The 22,462-nt window shown below is 39.7% G+C and overlaps 1 protein-coding gene across 8 annotated transcripts in view; it reads left to right on the top strand.

Annotated features, from left to right (window-relative positions):
- Window positions 1-22,462, top strand: part of LOC121313172 (A-kinase anchor protein 9-like) — a 151,188-nt gene that overhangs the window by 27,264 nt on the left and 101,462 nt on the right. For 7 of the 8 annotated variants that reach the window (XM_041245458.1, XM_041245463.1, XM_041245462.1 and 4 more), the window contains exons 3-14: window positions 343-387; window positions 6,375-6,431; window positions 6,717-6,875; window positions 12,967-13,122; window positions 13,526-13,723; window positions 14,149-14,334; window positions 14,441-17,095; window positions 18,893-19,085; window positions 20,913-20,998; window positions 21,311-21,455; window positions 21,542-21,639; window positions 21,848-21,959. In XM_041245458.1, the coding sequence (XP_041101392.1) occupies window positions 343-387; window positions 6,375-6,431; window positions 6,717-6,875; window positions 12,967-13,122; window positions 13,526-13,723; window positions 14,149-14,334; window positions 14,441-17,095; window positions 18,893-19,085; window positions 20,913-20,998; window positions 21,311-21,455; window positions 21,542-21,639; window positions 21,848-21,959 (4,090 nt within the window). The remainder of the gene's footprint in view (window positions 1-342; window positions 388-6,374; window positions 6,432-6,716; window positions 6,876-12,966; window positions 13,123-13,525; window positions 13,724-14,148; window positions 14,335-14,440; window positions 17,096-18,892; window positions 19,086-20,912; window positions 20,999-21,310; window positions 21,456-21,541; window positions 21,640-21,847; window positions 21,960-22,462) is intronic. The other variant, XM_041245459.1, reaches the window with a different exon arrangement.

Raw genomic sequence — 22,462 nt, 5'->3', positions numbered from 1 at the left:
GACTAATTACTGGTACTCGCGTTTGGATGTCTGTGTTTCTTAAAAAAAAAAAAAAAAAAAAAAAACAGGTCTGTGGGCAATTTTGTAGTTTGTAGTGTTTGTAAATAACTGGCTGCAGAATACATAGTACAGTATTACTCTGTTACACAGTACTGTATTCTCAGAAGTGTCTTCATTATGTAGGTCAGTTCTACAGACATCTTTCGACATTTACATAATTGATCTGTTCTTCTACAAGCAACTGCACAATAACATGCAGTTATTTGTTTTTCACGTCAAGTTGCTGATAGATTGTGGGGTTTTTTTGCATTTGACTGTTCTTTTATTATTTTCATATTTTAGCCTGAAAGTGAAGTTTCTACTACAGCCGATGACTACACGTCTGAGGTAAGAAGTTACATTAAAGCAGACATGAAATGTGACATTTAGGGTTAGGTGAGCTTAATTTAGTCATTCTTCCTGTGCAATAGTTTTACAGGAACTACTGTACTTGGCCATTTGGGTTTTCAATAATAACCTTTGGTATTGATTAGGTAAAGGTTAAGGTAATTAAAAAAAAAAACAGATGTGCTAATACTATTTTTTATCGAATACTATATTTAAGTAATGTTAAATTATTTAACCAAGATAGCAAGGCGGATCTTTAAAGTTAAAAAGGGCACACTTTTATATTGGTTGTTATTATAAACTAATATTGCATCAGTCTATTTGTTATCCTTATTTTTCTCTTGTGCAAGGTCATTTACTCAAGATTTGTTTGCAGACAGTTGTCTGCATAGTCTACTCTTGTGTGTACAGACATGATTCAAGGTTGTGTTTTGGTTCTAATGTTTGGTATGTAGACTTTAAAAGTAAACTTCATACATTTCTCTCTCTTTTTAGATATTTAATATATTACTGTTCTAAACAAGCTTAGTAAATATGGTAGTCATAAGGGTAATGGGTTCATAAAGCATTGAGGACACTTATGACTTGTATGCAGTACGGTAGATGTCTTTAAATAAAAAGGATCACCTATACGGGCCGGGCTATAGTAAAATAAACGTTAATAAACATTGTCAGTTTGTGCAAGATAATTACATTCCCTTTTCTGTGGACCTAAAGCCCCAGTTCAATAGAGATACATTGTACTCTGCTGTTTCCTTGTTCTTTATATCCCGTGTCTGGAACTGATGGTACTGAATGTGTCAGTGTTGTTGTTTTTGTTCTGGGTCTGGCTCCTGTCCATAAGCAACTGTGCTGGCCTCACCACAGTCTTGTAGTCAGAGTGACAGTGTGCTTTGGAGAACAAATCTGTCTGTTTGTTCGCTTCATTTATGTGATCAAAGCAATTTATAGTATGTGTAAAAAAAAACAAATATCAGCCATTTAAAGGTGTAAAATCTACATTGAACAAAAAGGGCCAAAAAAAGGTCTTGCTGGTTTTATCCAGTCAGATTTTTACAGTGTAAATATCAGTGCTTGGATTTGAAGGTGTTAGATGAGAAAATATATTGAATGATGCATAATAAAACTTTCGAAGTGTCACGGAACACATTGCATTGTTTACACATTACCGTGGCTGTATCCTGGGTTGTCCTATGGCAGCTTTTTAATTTATTTGTTTTTAATTCACACATCATCAGTAAATCAACTTTGAAATTACTTTAACTTTTACTTGAGAACATTAGCCAAGAGAGAATTGTTTCTCAAAACAGGGATAGAAATAAGAAACCTATTGCCTAGCAGTTTAATCCATTCCAGGTTTTAATACCAGCTTGATTAGCCAAAGTGTGTAGGTAACAGGCTCAGGTGTGTCTCATTAAACTCGTAGTAAAATCAGGAATGGATCAAACTGCTATGCAATGGGAATCTTATTTCCATTCCTGGTATCCAGTTTCTGCTGCCTCCTACAACAATGCTGGTGCTTTGATTGACATTAGTGACCTATTATAGAAAGAGGAAACCAGCATTGTTGCAGGAGGTAACATAATCTGTATACACTGTGATCCTTGGATGATTATGTTTTTCTTCTGGCAAACACTCCTGAGAAATGTATTGCTGTCACAGAGACGGCCGAAGTGGGCGGCGTCAGAACCAGGAAAGGTAATGAAATATACAAAACACAGGACGGATGAAATGAAATGATGAAGACGCCTGTTGGCGCCGGTTTATTACAAAATAAAAGGTTTAACAAACACGAAAAACACAGGACACGGCACTCTACGCCAAAATAAACAGACAAACGAAAACAGAATAAACTTAACAAAACGGTGCACGGACAGACACTGACAAACACGGTGAGCAGATACTTTGTTGTTGTTATTATTATTACTACTACTACTTTACTTATTTCCTCCGTCTCCAATCCCGTTCTCCGCTCACCGAACACCCAACCCCCAGTATGTGACAACGTGCATCTATATATACTATTGTGCTGGGATTCAATTACCAATTAATTATTCACTTGAATCCCAGCACGTGAATTAATAAAGTGCAATTCCCCGTGCTCACATATTACTACATTTTACTTGCACGTGAAGTGCTGTGCAATCCTCGTGCCTAAATACACATATACATTTTTAAACACTCGTGTTACACAGACCCGTTTATATCCCGTGTACCAATGTCTATACACCAACATTTAAACACACCACACGCAACACATAACAGATAATATACACAGGGGCGGGCACTTTGTTACATATACCCCCTCCTGTGCAAAGCACACATGGCCTCAATGGCCACCTCCCCCCTTAAAAGCCCAAAAGTCCCGCCCAAAGTCCTTGGCCAGGACCAGAGGCTTCCAGGGGCCCACAGGTCGTAATGCTGTCAGCAGGGTAGCATTCTCCTGCCAGGGTAGTCCTAGCAGCGGAAAGGCTGCTTGGGGTGTGGTCTCCTGACCTTCCCCCTCCTTCGGCGCCGGCAGCTCCCCTTGGTGGGGCTTCAACCACCGTTCTTCCTGCAGGGAAGAAACTGCAGAGGGAGCAGGTCTCCGGACCTCCCCCACGATCTCCGGCGGAGAAACTGCTGCTGGGGTTGGCGGTCTCCAGACCTCCTCCCCCTCCTCCGGCAGCGAAACTGCTGCTGGGGTTGGCGGTCTCCAGACCTCCTCCCCCTCCTCCGGCAGCGAAACTGCTGCTGGGGTTGGCGGTCTCCAGACCTCCTCCCCCTCCTCCGGCAGCGAAACTGCTGCTGGGGTTGGCGGTCTCCAGACCTCCTCCCCCTTCTTCGTGGCCGGCAGCTCCCCTTCGTGGGGTTCCGGCCACAGTACTTCCGGCTGTGATGCGGAGCGGCGGGCAACCCCAGGCGATGCAGAGCGGCGGGCAACCCCAGGCGATGCAGAGCGGCGGGCAACCCCAGGCGATGCAGAGCGGCGGGCAACCCCAGGCGATGCAGAGCGGCGGGCAACCCCAGGCGATGCAGAGCGGCGGGCAACCCCAGGCGATGCAGAGCGGCGGGCAACCCCAGGCGATGCAGAGCGGCGGGCAACCCCAGGCGATGCAGAGCGGCGGGCAACCCCAGGCGATGCAGAGGCATCCTTGGGCGAAGCGAGGCTGGCATCCTTGGGCGAAGCGAGGCTGGCATCCTTGGGCGAAGCGAGGCTGGCATCCTTGGGCGAAGCGAGGCTGGCATCCTTGGGCGAAGCGAGGCTGGCAGTCAGGACAAGCTGGGGTGCGGGTGTTGGCCCTCTTTTCGGCCACTGCAGCCGGGAGGTTCTTCCCCGTGCTTCCCTCAGCAGCCTATGCAAGGGCTGCTGAGGACCGCCAGCATCTAGTCCTGGCCCTTCTGGTGCAGGGAGAGGCAGCTCCTGCTCCTCTCCCCCTGATGGAGGTGGAGGCAGAGGAAGCTCCAGCTCCTCTCCTCGTGATGGTGGGGGAAGTGATACCAGCAGGCATTCACCCTCTGCTGGTGGGGGAAGTGATACCAGCAGGCATTCACCCTCTGCTGGTGGGGGAAGTGATACCAGCAGGCATTCACCCTCTGCTGGTGGACAGGGACCCAGCAGGCATTCACCCTCTGCTGGTGGACAGGGACCCAGCAGGCATTCACCCTCTGCTGGTGGGGGAAGTGATACCAGCAGGCATTCATCCTCTGCTGGTGGGGGAAGTGATACCAGCAGGCATTCACCCTCTGCTGGTGGACAGGGACCCAGCAGGCATTCACCCTCTGCTGGTGGACAGGGACCCAGCAGGCATTCACCCTCTGCTGGTGGCGGAGGCAGAGGCAGCTCCTGCTGCTCTCCCCCTGCCGGTGGAGGTGGCGGAGGCAGAGGCAGCTCCTGCTGCTCTGCTCCTGCCGGTGGAGGTGGCGGAGGCAGAGGCAGCTCCTGCTGCTCTGCTCCTGCCGGTGGAGGTGGCGGAGGCAGAGGCAGCTCCTGCTGCTCTGCTCCTTGGAGGTGGCAGAGGCAGCTCCTGCTGCTCTCCCCCTGCCGGTGGAGGTGGCGGAGGCAGAGGCAGCTCCTGCTGCTCTCCCCCTGCCGGTGGAGGTGGCGGAGGCAGAGGCAGCTCCTGCTGCTCTCCCCCTGCCGGTGGAGGTGGCGGAGGCAGAGGCAGCTCCTGCTGCTCTGCTCCTGCCGGTGGAGGTGGCGGAGGCAGAGGCAGCTCCTGCTGCTCTCCCCCTGCCGGTGGAGGTGGCGGAGGCAGAGGCAGCTCCTGCTGCTCTCCCCCTGCCGGTGGAGGTGCGGAGGCAGAGGCAGCTCCTGCTGCTCTGCCCCTGCCTGGGGTGGCGGAGGCAGACACTCCTGCCGGTGGAGGTGGCGGAGGCAGAGGCAGCTCCTGCTGCTCTGCGCCTGCCGGTGGAGGTGGCGGAGGCAGAGGCAGCTCCTGCTGCTCTGCTCCCTGCCGGTGGAGGTGGCGGAGGCAGAGGCAGCTCCTGCTGCTCTGCTCCTGCCCATGGAGGTAGGAGCGGCGTGTAGTCTCCTGGTGGTGGAGGTGGGAGCGGTGTGTAGTCTCCCCTTGATACAGGGGACTGGTGCGGCTCTCCCTCCCTTGCAGGAGACTGGTGCGGCTTTGGAGACAGCGGTGGGACCTCTGCCTTCCTCTTCCCCTTTCCCCTTCTCTGCCACCTCCTCACCTTCCTCTCCTGCGGCAGTTCCTCCTCTCCCTCCTGGTAGGGGCAGCGAGGGACAATTTGCAAAGAGATGGTCCTGGTTGCAGAGGAGGCACCCCGGCAAGGACTGGTTACATCGCCGGGGATGTCTGGCCCTTAGGCGGCACTCCTCCTCCCTGTCCCTCACCTCTTTATCCTCTTTCCTGCTTTTTTTTTTGTAATCCAAAGACGCCCCCCTTTTTTTTTTTTTTTTTCTCCCACACAAAAAAACCTCTCCTGGTCTGACGCTTGGAGGCGCTGTTATCCCACGCAGGACACCACGTGTCACAGAGACGGCCGAAGTGGGCGGCGTCAGAACCAGGAAAGGTAATGAAATATACAAAACACAGGACGGATGAAATGAAATGATGAAGACGCCTGTTGGCGCCGGTTTATTACAAAATAAAAGGTTTAACAAACACGAAAAACACAGGACACGGCACTCTACGCCAAAATAAACAGACAAACGAAAACAGAATAAACTTAACAAAACGGTGCACGGACAGACACTGACAAACACGGTGAGCAGATACTTTGTTGTTATTATTATTATTACTACTACTACTTTCCTTATTTCCTCCGTCTCCAATCCCGTTCTCCGCTCACCGAACACCCAACCCCCAGTATGTGACAACGTGCATCTATATATACTATTGTGCTGGGATTCAATTACCAATTAATTATTCACTTGAATCCCAGCACGTGAATTAATAAAGTGCAATTCCCCGTGCTCACATATTACTACATTTTACTTGCACGTGAAGTGCTGTGCAATCCTCGTGCCTAAATACACATATACATTTTTAAACACTCGTGTTACACAGACCCGTTTATATCCCGTGTACCAATGTCTATACACCAACATTTAAACACACCACACGCAACACATAACAGATAATATACACAGGGGCGGGCACTTTGTTACAATTGCCCAGTTAATTTTTTGACCCATGATGTGTGATTTGTGGGCAAAGATAACATTGTTTTTCTTTTAAACTTTGCAGGGTGTTCTGTAAAACTTTAATGCTAATATAAAAAGTAGTTACTAAATTTGTACTATGTACTACTATATGAATCATAGTTTACTATTTACAAGGTACAATACTGTACTTTCATGGTTTTCTAAATATTTTATACTATTCAGGAAGACCTAGAAAAAGTTTTGACTAGTGCATTCCCAAAGTGGTTTTTTTTTTTTTTTTTTTTCGATAGACATTCTTCTGTTCAAATAGTGATGTCATCGCAGTGCTCTTTTGAAGTAGTGCCCTGGTATCATTTACATAACCTGTGTTGTGAATTAACAGGTAAATGGGTGCTCTGCTGTTTTGAAAATAGAACCATCTTCTGGAGATGTGATCAGGGTACAGTAAGACAAACAATATACAACTGCTTTCTTGAGGCATGCCTGTTACTCACACTTGCCATTTACTGTATCTTTAGTGTGGAGCAGTGTCCTTTTAACAGCACTGCATTTCACACTGAGAGAAGGCTTGTTGACATTTTTATGTAGTAGGTGCAAATTAACACCGCTGAAACTAATACACTGCTGCTTTATTGGATCAAGCATTTGATAGTTTGTGTTATTTTGTACATGTGTTGAATATGTTAAAATGAAACTGGCTTTTAATTAAGACCGATTGCTTTAGGAGGAAGACGTGCATGTCTCTGAAACTCGTTCTGAGAACCAAGCACAGAGCTCTTGGACAATGGAGGATGAGCTTGCAGGAAAACAACAGGCAATTGAGGAGCTGAGTCGGGAGCTGGAGGTCATGAGAAGTGCAATTGGGACTGAAGGCTTGCAACAGGTAGGACTACCACATGAATTCTTAATCAATGTTTTTCCACTGTCACTTGATTCTTACTGTCCTATACCTGCGATTATTACTTATATTTTTTGGTACTGGCATTTATTGCATCTGTGAATCCTCTGAATTTAACAGTACTGATTGTCAGTTTTGAAAATACTGCAGCATTATTATTAACTATTTCAAAGAAATGCTGAAAGCAGTATATATGCATAATGTATGTATTTAATCAGTATAATTAAGTTCCCAACAGATTTTTAAAAAATTGAAAAATTGACTGTATAATGCACACTATTCTGCTGATTTTGTTAATCTCAAGCTTGTTCAGTAAAATAAGCAGAAACCTTTTGTTTCTCTATATACAAGATGTATCTACGTATCTAATAACTACGAATTGTTCCAAACTTAGCTTTAGAACCGAGACATGTATGTTTGCAAGATTTGGCTAATGTACATTTTTGCAGTAGAGATCCAAAAACCACCTAGAAACATAGCTATACAAGTGTCTTATTGTATAGGAACTATCTCCTAAGAGAACATTTTGTTTAAAAGAACACCCTTGTGGTGAAACAGATTTTTCCCATTACAAATGCTCCGGCTAAAGGAACAGAAAATTCGCTTAAAAGAACACTTTCTTGGCACTGATAGCAATTCATTCACAAACGGATACAGTACTGTTTTGTAAAAAAGCGACTTTTCACCGCGAGAGTGTCTTGAGGGACACTGATTGGTTTATTACATTTTTCCAGAACTGCTGTGATATCATTTAATTATTTTGTATTCTGAGTTCCATGAGTGCACCTCATCGCTACAAAATGGAGTGTAAACAAACAGCAATGCACCGCTGTTTCTCCTGCTGCACAAAGTTGAAATTGTTCGCACTCTTAAAAAAAACCTGAATCAGACACAAGTGGCTGAGCAATTTGATGTTTCCTGTTCTGGTGAGTTGCTTCACCGTTCTGTTAAATAATGTGCATGTCTTGTATATTGCTGCATTTTATAACATGTGTAGGGGTGCTGTGTTAATTTAGTTTGACAGTTTATAAATGTTAAGTTAACCCTAAGTAATGCCCATTATTTTTGTCTATGCCGTTGTGACAGACTGAAACACACCCGCCAGCTAATTTCATAGTATATAGCGATTGAAGCTTTTTGACCGTGTTTTGCTTTAGTTTTGTTAATGTTAGTTTGTCTGTTACTTTATCTTTATAGTTTATTAACATAAATTTGCCTATTTTGCTTTTACATATTCAGTTCATTTCATATGTTGATGCACGTGCGTCATGACAAGTAATATTTATTTATTGATTCATATTGTGTCTTGGAGAACACTTTGGCTATTAGAACACTTTGCTTGCTTCCCGAGGGGTGTTCTCTTAGCCAGAGACTACTGTATTATGAAATGTGGTGATTGTCTATATAATATAATTAAGGCTTTTGTTTTTTGGGTTTTATTAATTGTATTTTTCGGTGCTTATTTTTAGCTGTTTTCGAAATTAGTGTTTTCGGTTACTTCCAAAATGCTTGAGCGTTTTTTTTTTGTCAACATATGTATGGTAACTCGAAAGTACTTGCACACTTAAGTTGTACCTTCTTTCCTTTTCTGTCTTTCACAACGAAATCTCTATGGTCACAGGCACATTCTTCAGGGGTTTTTGTGTGTAGGCATTTTTGTACATTTCGCCACAATTCTGTTTTACATCCTCAGTATTTTAACTATAGTACAGCTTTAAATACAGCTAACAAACCTCCATCCTGATTGTAATCTTGTTTTAAATGTGCTGTCACTCAGTAGTTGGGGCGGGTTTAAAGTATACAGAACTAATCAATGATAGATAGAAGTCAGGAAGGCGGTACATTGCCCAGCAGCACTGGGAAATGTGTTTATTATTATTTTTGTGGTAGGTTTTATTTTTATTGTTTGTGAAAGGGGTAAAGTCAACGTGAGTAGATTTTTTAACAGTTTTTACTGTTTTCCAGTATTTATTGGCTATCCATCGATTTTTGTATCAGGGGTGTTTTATCGGTTAAAACCAAAAATCAGAAGGCCTATGTATAATTCATTATAACTGAAACCTCTAAAGTGTTGTCTGATATGTACAGTGAATATCAAGTATTTATTAATAACCTGCTAACCACCTCTTGCACTTTTAAAAAGAAACACTCACCTTTTTTTTTAAATTGACAGGGGTCGAAATCAGTACCTGCCAAACGCGGGTTAATTTGGTCTGTGGTGGGTAAATTTCACAAACTAATACGCCACACTGGTGGGTACGTTTTTTGTACACTTAACACTTTGAATGCCAGCGGCTCTGTGCCAATGGTGCGAATTTGCAACAGACCGCTGTACCTTTAAGAGAAGCTGCTGGCTAAAACAATAAGAAGCTTGAAAAAATATGCTGCCACAATAAGCACCACAACTTCTGCTTTCAGTTGCTCTGTTATTTAATATATGCTGTCATTCAAGTTGTTTTTAGCAAATCACATATGAAAGTGATGTTGCTGACAACCAAACAAAACAGGAGGCTGTGCTTGCACTGTGAAGTGATAGGACTACCGTAGTTTTCCATACAGTCCATCAGCATGTCTCGTTTTTAAGAATTGAGGTTTGTTTCTGATATTTACTTATTTAAATCTAAAAGGATTTTTATAAACAGCTTCTGTTAAAAAGATAGTATAAATATTATCCTATGTCATTCTTTTTAGATGTAAATAGCTGTTAGTGAGAACTTTTAATTGCTTAGTGCTAAAAAAAAAATGCTTTCTGCTAAATTAGTTGAAATAATGTTTACATGTTCTGTTTTTTTTTTCTGATTGATTTACATTACAGTCAAATGTAATTTAAATATGTGTGGAAAATATTTTGCTGGATAACCGATCAAGAAAATAACTTTTTCATAAGTTTTCAGTGACTCTACGTGATGGGCATAGCAGGCAGCTTGTCAGATTGAGTGCCGTGGGAAACTCAGGTTGGAAACAAACCCCTTCAAAGATGTCTTGGGCTGTACTGCCTTTCTCTGTGATTACTTTTTACAAATAAAAATGCTACCACAGACCAGCAAAAACGGTTCAGAAAAAGTTGGTGAAAATGCTGAAAATTATTTTCGCTGAAGAAAATAAGATCACCCTGGCAGTGGTGTCTATTTATGTCTTGAACTACTCCTCTTTATTTATTTTTAGACTGGCAAAGAAATACACTGCACTGCAAGCTGTTGGTCTTCCATTAGCCGACCAAGTGAGCCCAAAAGTTGTGATCCCCTGGACAGTTTTGCTAGTAAGATAGGAAGGGATGAAGTAGGAGAGAGGGGAAAAGAAATAAACCAGCAGCAAAAACTAACAAAAAAACTTTATTGTATATAAGTGTAATCATGTTTGTTCTACAGATTTACCAAATGAAGACATAAACTAGAGTTTTTGTCTTCATTTTGTAAAAACTAGGGTTTTCTTGTATTGTTGCATTATATTTGTATGATTTTTACATATCTTTTTAGGTACTGTATACTTATTTGTTATGGCCACACTTTGTTAGAACCTTTCTGTAATTTACACTCATTGTATTTTATTATATTTATTTTGAATTTCCTTTTTGTATTCAGCATACGTGCAACCACAGCCCCTAGCGATTGGTCTTCCACATTGAAACAAGCACTTTATACCCGCAGTAATGTGTGTTTATCACAGCAAAATAAATAATATTTTAACTGTTGGCTGGCCACATCAATTAAGTTGGCAGGCTGCCAGTTGCCCATACCTGGTCTATACTTAAAATACCATTAACACAGCACAAAATTGCCCAATCTGTGCCGGTATAATACGGTCATAATCCTTTCACGCAGCCAAAGGGATCATGTGCGTACCACTTTCACACCTGTCAGTCAACAGATTGTTTTCATGGCAACAGTGATTCACCCATAAATTACAGTATCGCGCACGGTCCCTTCTGTTTGTGAATTCACCTCCTCAACCTGTAAAGTTAACAATTCCTTAACTTATTTCAGTCTCCAGTTACTACCTTGTTGTTGATCAGCCATTGTATTTGAAAAAGTTAAAGCATGTAACAAAAAATACCCAACATGTCCGGTATACGTGCAGTTACGTGGGATGTTGACTTTCAATCCACGCCCACTATAGCGCTACAATGTCGGCTTAGCTTTTCACACAGGAATTAATACGTTTCAGTGCCGTCTCTGAGCCACCTTGCAAGAAACCTTACAGAAGTAGAAACCTTTTTTTCTAGGACTTAAAAGGACTTAAACAATTAGATAATGTTGTAGACTATTTTTAACATATGTATTAAAACACAAAAAGTACTACTCACACAGACTGCTATTACAGTATAATCACTTTTGAATAATAAGATCCCAGTGTTCACACAGTTACGATTTATGGCAATGAAACTATGGGCACAGCAGTAAATACAGAATTGATCAAGCTCAAAATGAAAAGTTATGCCTTTTTTTTTTTTTTTTTTTTTTTTTTTAATCACTTGGCTCCCTGCTTCCTTTGGAGTGCCCTGCACTGCACAAAAAAATACAACCTGTTTTTAAAGTTAACAATACCATTTTTCAATCCAATTAATTCTTAATACAATGAACACGAACACAACCTGCTTTTGCTTTTATCACGGCTTTCAGATGTCAGTGATAATTCTAAACCAGTATGTTACATCTTATTTAGTAATTAATGACTAAGGTTCACTCAATGTGTATTTCACATATTTCTTGAATTATGTTATATTAAGTGTAGCCTACCAATAATATTGTCTGTGACTGTATGTCTGCAAGCTATGGTGTCCTTGAATTGAAAAACACAAATACAAATTGAAAAACACAAATACAAATTGAAAAACACAAATACAAATTGAAAAACACAACGTAAGTAATTTCACAAAAGAAATACATCAAGATTGAAGTCAATCCCCCAGATACCCCAGCACAGTCTCCAACTGTTTCTGGAGAAGCTGAAGCTGTTTAGAAAATGCAAGTTGAGTCTTGGTATATTTCTGTCAGTGTTATAATTGGTATCGCAACAGTAAGTATCATGTTTACCATAAATTAGTTTTGTGTACAGTAATACTAGAGGTTAAAACTGCTGTTTTAGTTTTTTTTTTTTTTTTTTTTTCCAGAAATTTTGGCTTCGATGCCAGTGAATAAAGTATTTTACACAATGACGTTGAGGTTTGTGCAATTTCAACGGGCGAAGATCAAAGTTTACTTCTGGGTCACAGCGTATTGATGATTTAAAAATGTGTGCACTTCTCAGTTGTTGTTTTTATGTCATTCCTCTTTGGGTAAATACTGTGTGTTGGTAGATGTACAGGACTATAAAGTTTATCTTTTGCGCAGCCATCACTGTAGAAATGTTAAGCTATACCAATGGTGTATATATTAGGGTAAGCTAGAAATTCACAGGCATCAGACAGCATTTTTTTAGCTACAAAATAAAAAAAACAAGTCAAACTAAAATAGTCGTTTTTAACCGCTATTACTATATACAAACTCGTTTATGGAGAACATGGTACTTACCGTTGCGATACCAGTTATAACACATGACAGAAATATACCACAGCCAAACAACTTATAACACTAGTAGTACACACACTCTTTCAAATAAACTTGTTATGATTTTGAATGTGAGATTCTTAAGAACGGTATTGTCACTGTTTGCGTCCTGGCACCTCGCTCTGTACAAATTTAAGGCCTGCTAAATTTCATATATTTAAATGAAATGATAGCTTTGCAGGACAAATTCAATTTTAAGCACACGTTTGGTTTTAAAATGTAAAAAAGGCCTTTAACAGAAAGACAGTTAATAGGTGTTGCTATATCAATGTAAGGTGTAATACTGTACTAATAGTCTACTTGATGCATTTTGTAATACAGTATTATCACAAAACACATCATAGCTAGAGGTATAACTACAAATGTGCATTTTCTATCATTAGTACTACCTGCTGTAAATTCTTACTTTCAAGTTACTCTTTTCCTTTGTTTGGGTAAAACTACTACCGGGGCTTTGTTTAACCCTGTAGTAAGCTTTCTAATTACTGTTTTTTTTTTAACATTTTATTTAAACGTTTTTTTATTAACAGCTCCAAGACTTTGAAGCTGCAGTCAAGCAAAGAGATGGAATCATCACACAGCTCACAGCTAACCTGCAGCAGGCCCGGAAGGAAAAAGATGAGATCATGAGAGAATTCTTGGAATTGACAGAACAGAGTCAGAAACTGCAGATTCAGTTTCAGCAGGTAAATCAGCACCAAGCCTGGCTGTCCCTCAGATTGACATTTTGTTGCAAAATGAGTTCATATGAGGAACAAAAAAAGGGAAAGCAAATGTAACAAGCATATTGGAAGACATCCAGTGTAGCTGTGCAAATAAAGATGAAATATATACAGGCACTTCATATGTCAGTGTACCGCTTCCCTTTTTGTAATGAACTTTGGGAAGGACATGTTATTGAGAGAGGATCCTGTTCATGTGTCAGACATTTACATCTGCTGATATACAGGATAGGGTGATTCATTACTTGTGACTTTGTATAATTACCATGAAATAAATTATCAACAAATCATATAATTGTGGGAACGCAGGCATATTGCAGTTTTATATTGTAATAATAGTAATAGTGAACATGTTCTTGTTTGTCAGTTGCAGGCAGGTGAAACTTTAAGAAACACTAGTCACAGCAGCACTGCTGCAGACTTTCTACAAGCCAAGCAGCAGAACCTTAAGAATCAGCAACAGATTGAACAACAGGAGCTTCAACTGAAGAGCTACCAGAGCAAGAGTGAAGAGTACCAGCTACAGATAAATCTTCTTCAGGATCGAGTGAAGGAGTTTGAAATGGTAAAGCATCACTCAGTCAAGCAATTTTAGAATTACATTACTATAGTGTGCAATAATTATGTATACCTGTGGGGGAAGATTGTGTTTTTGTAAATCTGTTGCTCATACAGTGTATCTCATGTAATGTTTGGGATCTCCTCATGCAAATTGTAATTCACTTTTACCTGTGATATGCCAGGCCATGTGACTAATTTCTGGATGAGTCTCATGGTCAGTATCTTCGCATTTGGTATACAGGTGCATTCTGTGAATATCTTGGTCCATCACTGGTGTTCAGTAAACATTAGCTGTTTCACTACCTCGCTGTTTTAATTTCCAGCCATATCTCAAATGTCTTAACCTCTACAACCACCCTTTTTTATGACCCAAAAGCTCTTATAGTCTGTATAAAACATACTGAACATTGTCCTGCTCTTTGTTTGCAGGCCAGTGAAACTTTAAGAAACACTAGCAGAACTGACACAGACTTGCTACAAGCTAAGCAGCAGATTCTTGTATATCAGCAACAGGTTGAAGAACAAGAGCTTGAGCTAAAGAGCTACCAGAGCAAGAGCGAAGAGTACCAGCTACAGATAAATCTTCTTCAGGACAGAGTGAAGGAGTTTGAAGCGGTAAAGCATCACTCAAGCAATTTCAGAATTATGGTACCTTAATCTTAGTAAACTGATCTGTATTTAAATTGTATTTAAATCTTAATTTTGTTTTTCTTTAATACAGTTTACAAATGAGCAAGTGGGCTCTGTTTCACAGAGATTACAAGAGAAAGAGCAGTTAATTGAACAGCAAGAGAACACAATAACTGAACACAAAAACACTGAAACAGAGTTGAAGGAAAAGCTTTTGGCTTCTGATATGTTATTAGAAGATTTAAGCAAGGAGAGATGTCAAGATATAGAAACTCTTAAAACTGAATTAAACAACTCAAAACAGAGGGAAAGACAGTCATCGAGTGAGATAAAACAGTTGATGGGGACTGTGGAAGAACTGCAGAAACGTTATCATAAAGGAAACCTTTCAGAAAGCGAGATTATTCAAAAGATGGAGGTGGACACGCAAAAAAAATTGGATCAGCTCCGAGCAGAACTGGATGAGATGTATGGGCAGCAGATAGTGCAAATGAAACAAGAACTTCGAAAGCAGCATATGGCAGAAATGGACCAACTAATTGCTCAGCACAGATCTGAACAAGAGCGGAGACAAGTTCACCCCTCTGGCAGTGTAGCTAATGAAGATCAAGTAAACCTAATGAATATGGCTATAAATGAACTTAATGCTAAACTGCAAGAGGCTCGGTTGCAGAAAGATCAGGTAAAGCAAGAACAGTCTCAGCAGCTTGCCAGATTTGCAGAAGAAAAATCCAGCTTGCAAACCCAGGTGGAGGATCTCTTGGAGGACCTCAGGTTTGCTAGGGAAAAAGCCCAGAGAGCTTCTCGGAGCATATGTGAACAGGAGCACAAACTAGGGGAGATAGGAAACCTGCAAACCACTATTAGTGATCTTAAAGACCAACTGGCTGCTGCAGCAGAATCTACCAAAGAATTGGAGTCGAAGCATGAATCGGAAGTTACTAATTATAAGATCAAATTGGAAATGTTAGAGAGAGAGAAAGATGCTGTTCTAGATAGGATGGCGGAATCCCAAGAAGCCGAGTTGGAAAGGTTGAGGACACAACTTTTGTTTAGCCATGAGGAAGAGCTAATTAAGTTGAAAGAAGACCTACAAAGAGAAAGCCAGATAAATATTGAGAATCTGAAAGATGATTTGGCCTTGAAGTACAAGCAGAAGCTAGAAGGAATGCAGAAGGGCTTTAATGAACAACTAGAGTCTGTAAAAATGGAAAGGGATAGTTTAGTCTCTGAAAAAGAGGTACTAATATCTGATATCGCCAAGATGAAAGATGATTTAAGTCAATCACTGGAAAACGCTAAAACTGAAGAAATGACTCTTGAAATAAAGGAACTTCAGACCAAGATCCAAGCACTACAAAAAGTAGAGAAAGAAAAGGGTACACTTGAACATGAGATTCAGCAGTTGCTGGCAAAGAATGAAGTGCTAGAGAAGCAGATGAAGAAAGAGGATGACATGTACATGCAAATTAAGGAACTGGAAGATGAGAATGGAAGGCTAAAGAAATCAAGGGAGGTACTGGAACAAAAATTGCAGGTCGGCAATTTGGCTATTGGCATGTCGGCTTCAGAGAATTCAGCAGCGACGTGTGCTGTTGGCATAGAAACTCAGACCTTTAATGAACAGCTGCAAATAGACAGACTCACTTCAGAAAATGAACAGCTTAAAAATCAACAGGTTCACCTGAAGGAGGAAGTTGAGAGACAGAGAAATACATTTTCCTTTGCAGAGAAAAACTTTGAGGTAAATTATCAGGAGCTTAAGGATGAGTACACTTGCCTTTTGAAGGTGAAAGCTGGCTTAGAGGAGAGGATTGTAAAGGAAAGAGTTCAATATGAGGCCAGAATGGATAGTCTGCACACGCAGATTACATTTCTTCAGAGTGAGAAAGAAAAAATGGATGGCTCTGGAGTTTTGGCAGTAGAAACCAGTAAAGTAGGCAAAATTGTGCGGCACTGTATTGATGATGGCGAAGTTGTTGAGAAAGATAAAACAGAGCTGATGGAAAAGCTTGAGGTTGCTCAAAAGGAGAAGAAAGAGCTGTCCTTGAGACTGTCTGAGGTTTCTGATACATTACATTTAAAACAAAATGAGATTGAGCAGCTACAAAATGAACTAAGATCAGTAAAAGACAAATACAGACAAAATGTGGGAAAGCACAAAGAACTGGATATAACACAGGAAACACGGGTAAAAACATTAGAATACCAGACACTGGAATATATTCAATCATCTGGAAGTACAGCTACTGAAATTGTTGACACAGGGTCGTGCACACTTGAGAATCATCATCACCAAATAGCACTGTTAAAGGAGAAAGTAATTGCACTACAGACTTCATTGCAGACTGCAAAATTGAAACAAAAACAATTTCAAGAAAAGCAGAAGTGTCTTATTCATGAGAAGGAATCCCTGTTAGCCAAGCTTCAGGAGCTAAAGGGTAAATCTGTTACTGAAAGCCCTGCAGTGGCCACAGTACAACCTGACAGTTACCAACTGCAGCAGCAGTTGGATGCGTTCAAGACTGAGCAACTGGGCTTGGCAAAGCTTGTGCAGCAGAAAGCCTTGGTAGAAGAGTCCCTGCACAAGAAGCTAGAGGAAAAGGAAAAGACGTTGATTGCTGCAGAGAAGGAGATGTTCAATTTACACGAGAGACTGAATAAACAGTACCAAAGAGAGACTGCTGATGAGTGTTTTATAGAAAAGCACAATGAAGAGAAGGTGGAATGCAGTGGGATAGAACAGGTAAATATGAATGATCATACTTTGGTTGTGTTTCGTATTGTTATTTGTTAGTGTGTTTATTTAAGTGTATGCTAGGAAAAAAAAAATTACTTCTGACAGAGGTGAGATTCGCAATTACATTTGACAACTAATTCTCTTTAAGAGGCTTTAATAAAATACTTGAAGCAAGAAACAGCATTAAAGCAATTACTTCTATTGTATATCTGCAGAGTACTTAGAGAGGTAGTTTATATTTTTGATAAACACATCTAATGATACCAGTAGGACTTAAAATATTAGTTTAATTTAACACAATTGAGTGTTATTTAACAGAGTGTAGGGTTTACAACACTTACCCTTTCTGCCTCCTGCCTGCAATATTTGATTGTTTTAATAATCTTTATTTCCCTGTCCTTGTCCATAAGGTGCAGATAAAATAATATATATGAAACTGATACTATTATCACTGGAAATGTTACTGAAACTGGGAATAAAATGATATGCAATGCAATGTTTTTCTGATTGGATACAAAAATAAGATGTGTGGCATTAAAAATAAATTCAAAGCTGATAAAAAATATATTTAAAAAAATATCTACAATAGCAGTCTAGATTATGTTGGAAAAAATTGATGATTGCCGTAAACAGCCTATTCATTCATACTTGATGGCATTTTAAAACACCAGTGCTGTGTGTTTATTTTAACATTGTTTCAGTGTATAGTGGTTCATTAACCTTAAATTGACAAGTGTGTCTTGTAGCCTAGATGTTTTCTGAATACTCTAATTGCATTCTACTCGGTAGGTTGTGTCTCTAAAGGCAATGCATTGAAGCACTTGAGATTAAAACTAAATGCTCTAGGTATAATTTGTCTCATACATTCACATTGGTATGGGCTTGTGATGGCACTGCACTACATGCAAAAAATGAGGACCAGCCATTCAGCAAGAGAAGGCAATGCACACACACACATTCTCATGAACGTGTAAATGTTGTACAGTACTGTATATCAGTAATACTGAATACCAGTAATATAACACATGACCTCATAATTTGTAACAGTTTAATATGATATTGTATTTTAGGATGAAAATGATAATGTAGATAACAAGAAACACACACAACCAATAACATCACAGCTTACAGAAAACTGGTCTGGAATGGAGACTAAGCAGCAACTGGCTTAAGTAAATTTGAGGTTCCAGAAAGGCAAACAACCTCAACGTATTAAAAAAAAAAAAAAAAAAAAAAAAAACTATTTCCAATTCCGTCTTGATTTATTCTTTATATATATATTGTAATTAGTAGTAATTTGCTAAAACAAAGTAGGGTTCTCCGTAGATGGGGATTCTAGAAGGCAGTGGTTGAAGGTGTGCTATTTACTATAGTGAGTCTGATTTAGCTTACGAGCCAAACTGATGTACAGCCGTTATAAAACAGCACTTAAAGCAGTGTGGCCTGGACTAGGAAGAACCCAAAAGATGCATATAGATACAACCCATGCCATAATGTTATATAGGATCATACTGCCTACATAGGGTGGAGAAGTAGAAGAATTGTACAGATAGTGGCAAATGTATTTTTTGTCAATTGCAACAGGATACTTAACATCAGTGGCTCTCTGCCCCTCACACAGTGGTAGGAGTGTTTTGAATATTTTTTGCTGAATTAAATATGCACAACACAAATTTATACTTCTGTGTGTCAAGGAGGAGTGTTCTGAGCCACCAATACCCTGATGATGTTTAAAATAACTAGCATTTTGTATACAAATGGCATTATGTTAATTAAGCTGGTTTCATGTGTTTATCACCATAGGCCGAGTTTAGGCTGCAGATGGAAGCCCAACGAATTAGTCTTTCTCAGATATATACTGCACAGCTTGAGCTGCTTCAAGAGAAACTTCAGACTGACAAGCAGTGCCTGTATCTGCTAGAAGAGGACCTCACTGCTAGACACAGGCAGGAGGTAGAAAAGCTTCATAGAAAATACCAGCAGGAGCAAAAAACAGGTAGGAAGTGCAAAAGCTTAAGAGTCTGTTGTAGCAAAACATCACAACTGTTGAATTCTCTTTGATGCAAAATGAATGAAAGCCATCACAGTAAACAGGCAGATGTTGCCAGTTCTTGTTTTGCACTGGTACAGCCTTTTAGGAGTGTGAAAATCTGTCATTTGCTGAATTTCTGACCAAATTGAGTAATTGTTCTTAAAAACCTGTGGTTTTAAAAGCAGCTTATATAATTTTAGAACCTCTTCATGACTGTCTATTCATATGTATCATTGTGCTGTGTTATAGATTCAGAAATCATTAAAAAATACTTTAACAACCATTACTGATTTTCTACATAAGCATTTTGCTTCATGTTTACAAACCATTCTTTTAGAGGTGCCTTTCCCCCTACATGCTTTGTTTTAGTTCACAATATTACCAATGTCTACTTATCTTTGTTTCCCAGTAATGCATGTTGATTGGGACCATGGACATTCAAGACTTGGGGACATAAAATTAAATACTACTTGCTCACGCTTCATAATATTCATAATTACTCTTCTCATTTCCATATCCCTGGGGGTGGAGATATAGTAAAGATTCATGGACAGTATATACATTCCTACATCTGTAATAAAACTTTTTTTTACTACAGTCTTTATCACATGCTATTGAGAGTATCAGAATGGGAGTATACCATATGGCACACTTGTGCTTGTACACAGGTTCATGTACTGTTCTACACACTGGTTGACAGTATTTTTCATGGCAACACCTCTAATTTTGTATTTAGCTGTAAATTGCAATATGTAGTGATCTAATTTTGTACAGTACTTTTGGAAATGGTATGGTTGTAGATCCATTAGCCCTTATCCATAAGTCCACTTATGCTGTACTGTGGTATGTTATGTGTTTTTGTTACATATGTTACAGACAATGCCTGAAACTGGGCAATACGTGGATTGCCTGTGCAAAGTCTAAAATGAATCACAAAGATCTTTCATTCCAGCATTTTGCCCGGGCAGATCTAAGAGTGCCCAACAATGTCCGGTCAAAGCTGAAATTAATCTCCTTTCATTTTATGTTTTCAGGGGACAGAGACAGAGCTAAGTTTTGAAGAACTTGTTTGGCCCTCCTACCTGATTAGCGTCACTCACTCACTCACTCACTCACTCACTCACTCACTCACTCACTCATCTCATTCATAAAAACTACACAGGAAGTCTGATTTCAGAAAATAGCCATATATATATTTAAAATTGTATTTTTATTGATGACATGACTATATAAAATATTTCATGAGATATACAAGGCTATTATTTTAAACAAATTAATAAAATCTAGATATGTACGTTACTCTGGTGAGTACGCTCTCCAACTGTTAGATGGCTTGTCATAAACACTGTCAAACGTGAATCAGCTAATCATTCATGTTCCATCCTGTAACTGCATCCATCTCTCCGATTGGACAGTTCAATACAACCCATTATCGGTTGTTATTACTTTACTAATAATAGTGGGTTTTTTATACGCAAGTGTCAGTGGGGTTCTTCATGCACATTTTTGTTCCATTGTTGCCGGTAATATTGTATGACGTTGAAGTATGAGGTTGAGCTGTATATATATCTCGATTCCTATCCGACACTTGCCGACGGTACTACGTAAGTGTCAATGGGGTTTCTTATGTTAATTCCTGGTTCCCATGGTCTGCCTGTCACTCAGAACTGGAATAAAAGAACAGACGGAGCTTCGGACTCTGCCCAAGAAGCAGTGGCAAAGCCCGAAATAAGTTATTTTAATCTTATTACGTATATACATATATTAATACCATTTTCCATGTATTTTTAGATGACCGAGATGAACGAATGTCTTCACAGCAACAGATTCAGAAACTTAGCAAACTGGTGTCTGAAGAATGCAAGCAACTGATTTTGGTAAAACCAAGCATACTTTTTCTGTCCTATTCATAAATCGTTGAATGTGTTTTTCTTCATTCTCATACAGCTGATTAGTACTGGACATTTATTTTCTAGCTTTAAATGTCATGTAACTCATCTTTCTTTCAAAATACACCATGGCGCATCCCCAACATGATTCCTTTATTCAGGACCTTGTGCTAAATAGACCACAAAACAAGAACAATAATAGTTTGCTCCTCTCCATTCATAAGAACAGTGTACACTTGCTAAGTAACAATAGTATGTTTCTTGGTTCTTGGGAGTAATTCTTATTTACTGTGTTTGTAGTCATTTGGAAGTGTTTTTGGGGAGGAAGAACTGGAAGCACTTCAGTACAACGAATCAGAAGAAGCAAAGAGAAGCAGAGATGAAACCAGTGCTGGTATTAAAGAGCAAACTGGGGATCCCTGTTCACTTTTACTTGAAGCAAAAGGTAATATTGCTCTCTTATTGATGCAATGTTGAAAAATACATTGCTTAACACGCTGAAAGTCAACAATATTTCTTTTTAAATTGTAGAAATGCACACAGAGCTGCAGAAGCTGAAGGATACAATTTTGCAAGAGTATAATAGACTTACGGGAATTCAGACACTATTGAAAAGTGACAGCCGCAAGGTATGCAGTGCTATTTAATTATTCAGTAAAGAAAAAGTCTCATTCGTTATCCTGTATCCCAATCCATGTGATTAAAAATGTAATAATCATACTTTTTTTTTTTAATAAAATAAAACCAAAATGTCAGCACTATTACAGTATAAAAGCCACGTCAAAGTTCTTTACTAATTGGTGCATTGTCTGTGTTCCAACAATAACTAACATACAGCTGGAGGAATTGCAGAAAGACTATGATGAATTCAGGTACAGCAGCGAGGAAGAGATGACTAGTCTTCGAATGCAGATTGAAAGTGTCCGTGCTAGTTCTGAGGATTTACATGGTAACAGACATTTATGTATTTGTGTATACTCATTTTGGTACAGCTGTGTTCTAGTATTCTCTCAGTTGAATTGCATTACAGATGTTGTCCATAACAAATTAACAGGTTATCTGGCATATCAGTGATGCACTCCACATACTTGGAGATAGTGGTTTTACATTTGGTACACATATACAGTTGTAGATTTCTCGAACAAATAATTATAGGAAAACATTTTTGTAGCAAACTTTTTGCTTTTGTGGATGAGTGAACAAAAGTTACAAGAAATAGATGTCTACAATTTATTTCAGCATTTTTTTTTCTTTGCAAAACTCTAAACATGCTAATTCAACAGTATTCATAACCTTTAATGCTATGATAGTGTTGTCTACAAGGTGCAATAAAATTCAACATGATAATGCAGAACCTAATTCTAAGAAAATATTCAAAATGCTGGATTGTAGGTGAACATTTTTAGAGAGTATAAAAGGGTTAGGCATAGGATGATTTCTGTCATTACCAAT

Source organism: Polyodon spathula, chromosome 3 (assembly GCF_017654505.1).
Source record: "Polyodon spathula isolate WHYD16114869_AA chromosome 3, ASM1765450v1, whole genome shotgun sequence".
NCBI lineage: Eukaryota > Metazoa > Chordata > Actinopteri > Acipenseriformes > Polyodontidae > Polyodon > Polyodon spathula.
The sequence above is the reverse complement of the archived record's forward strand: the minus strand, read 5'-3'. Positions and strand labels throughout refer to the sequence as shown.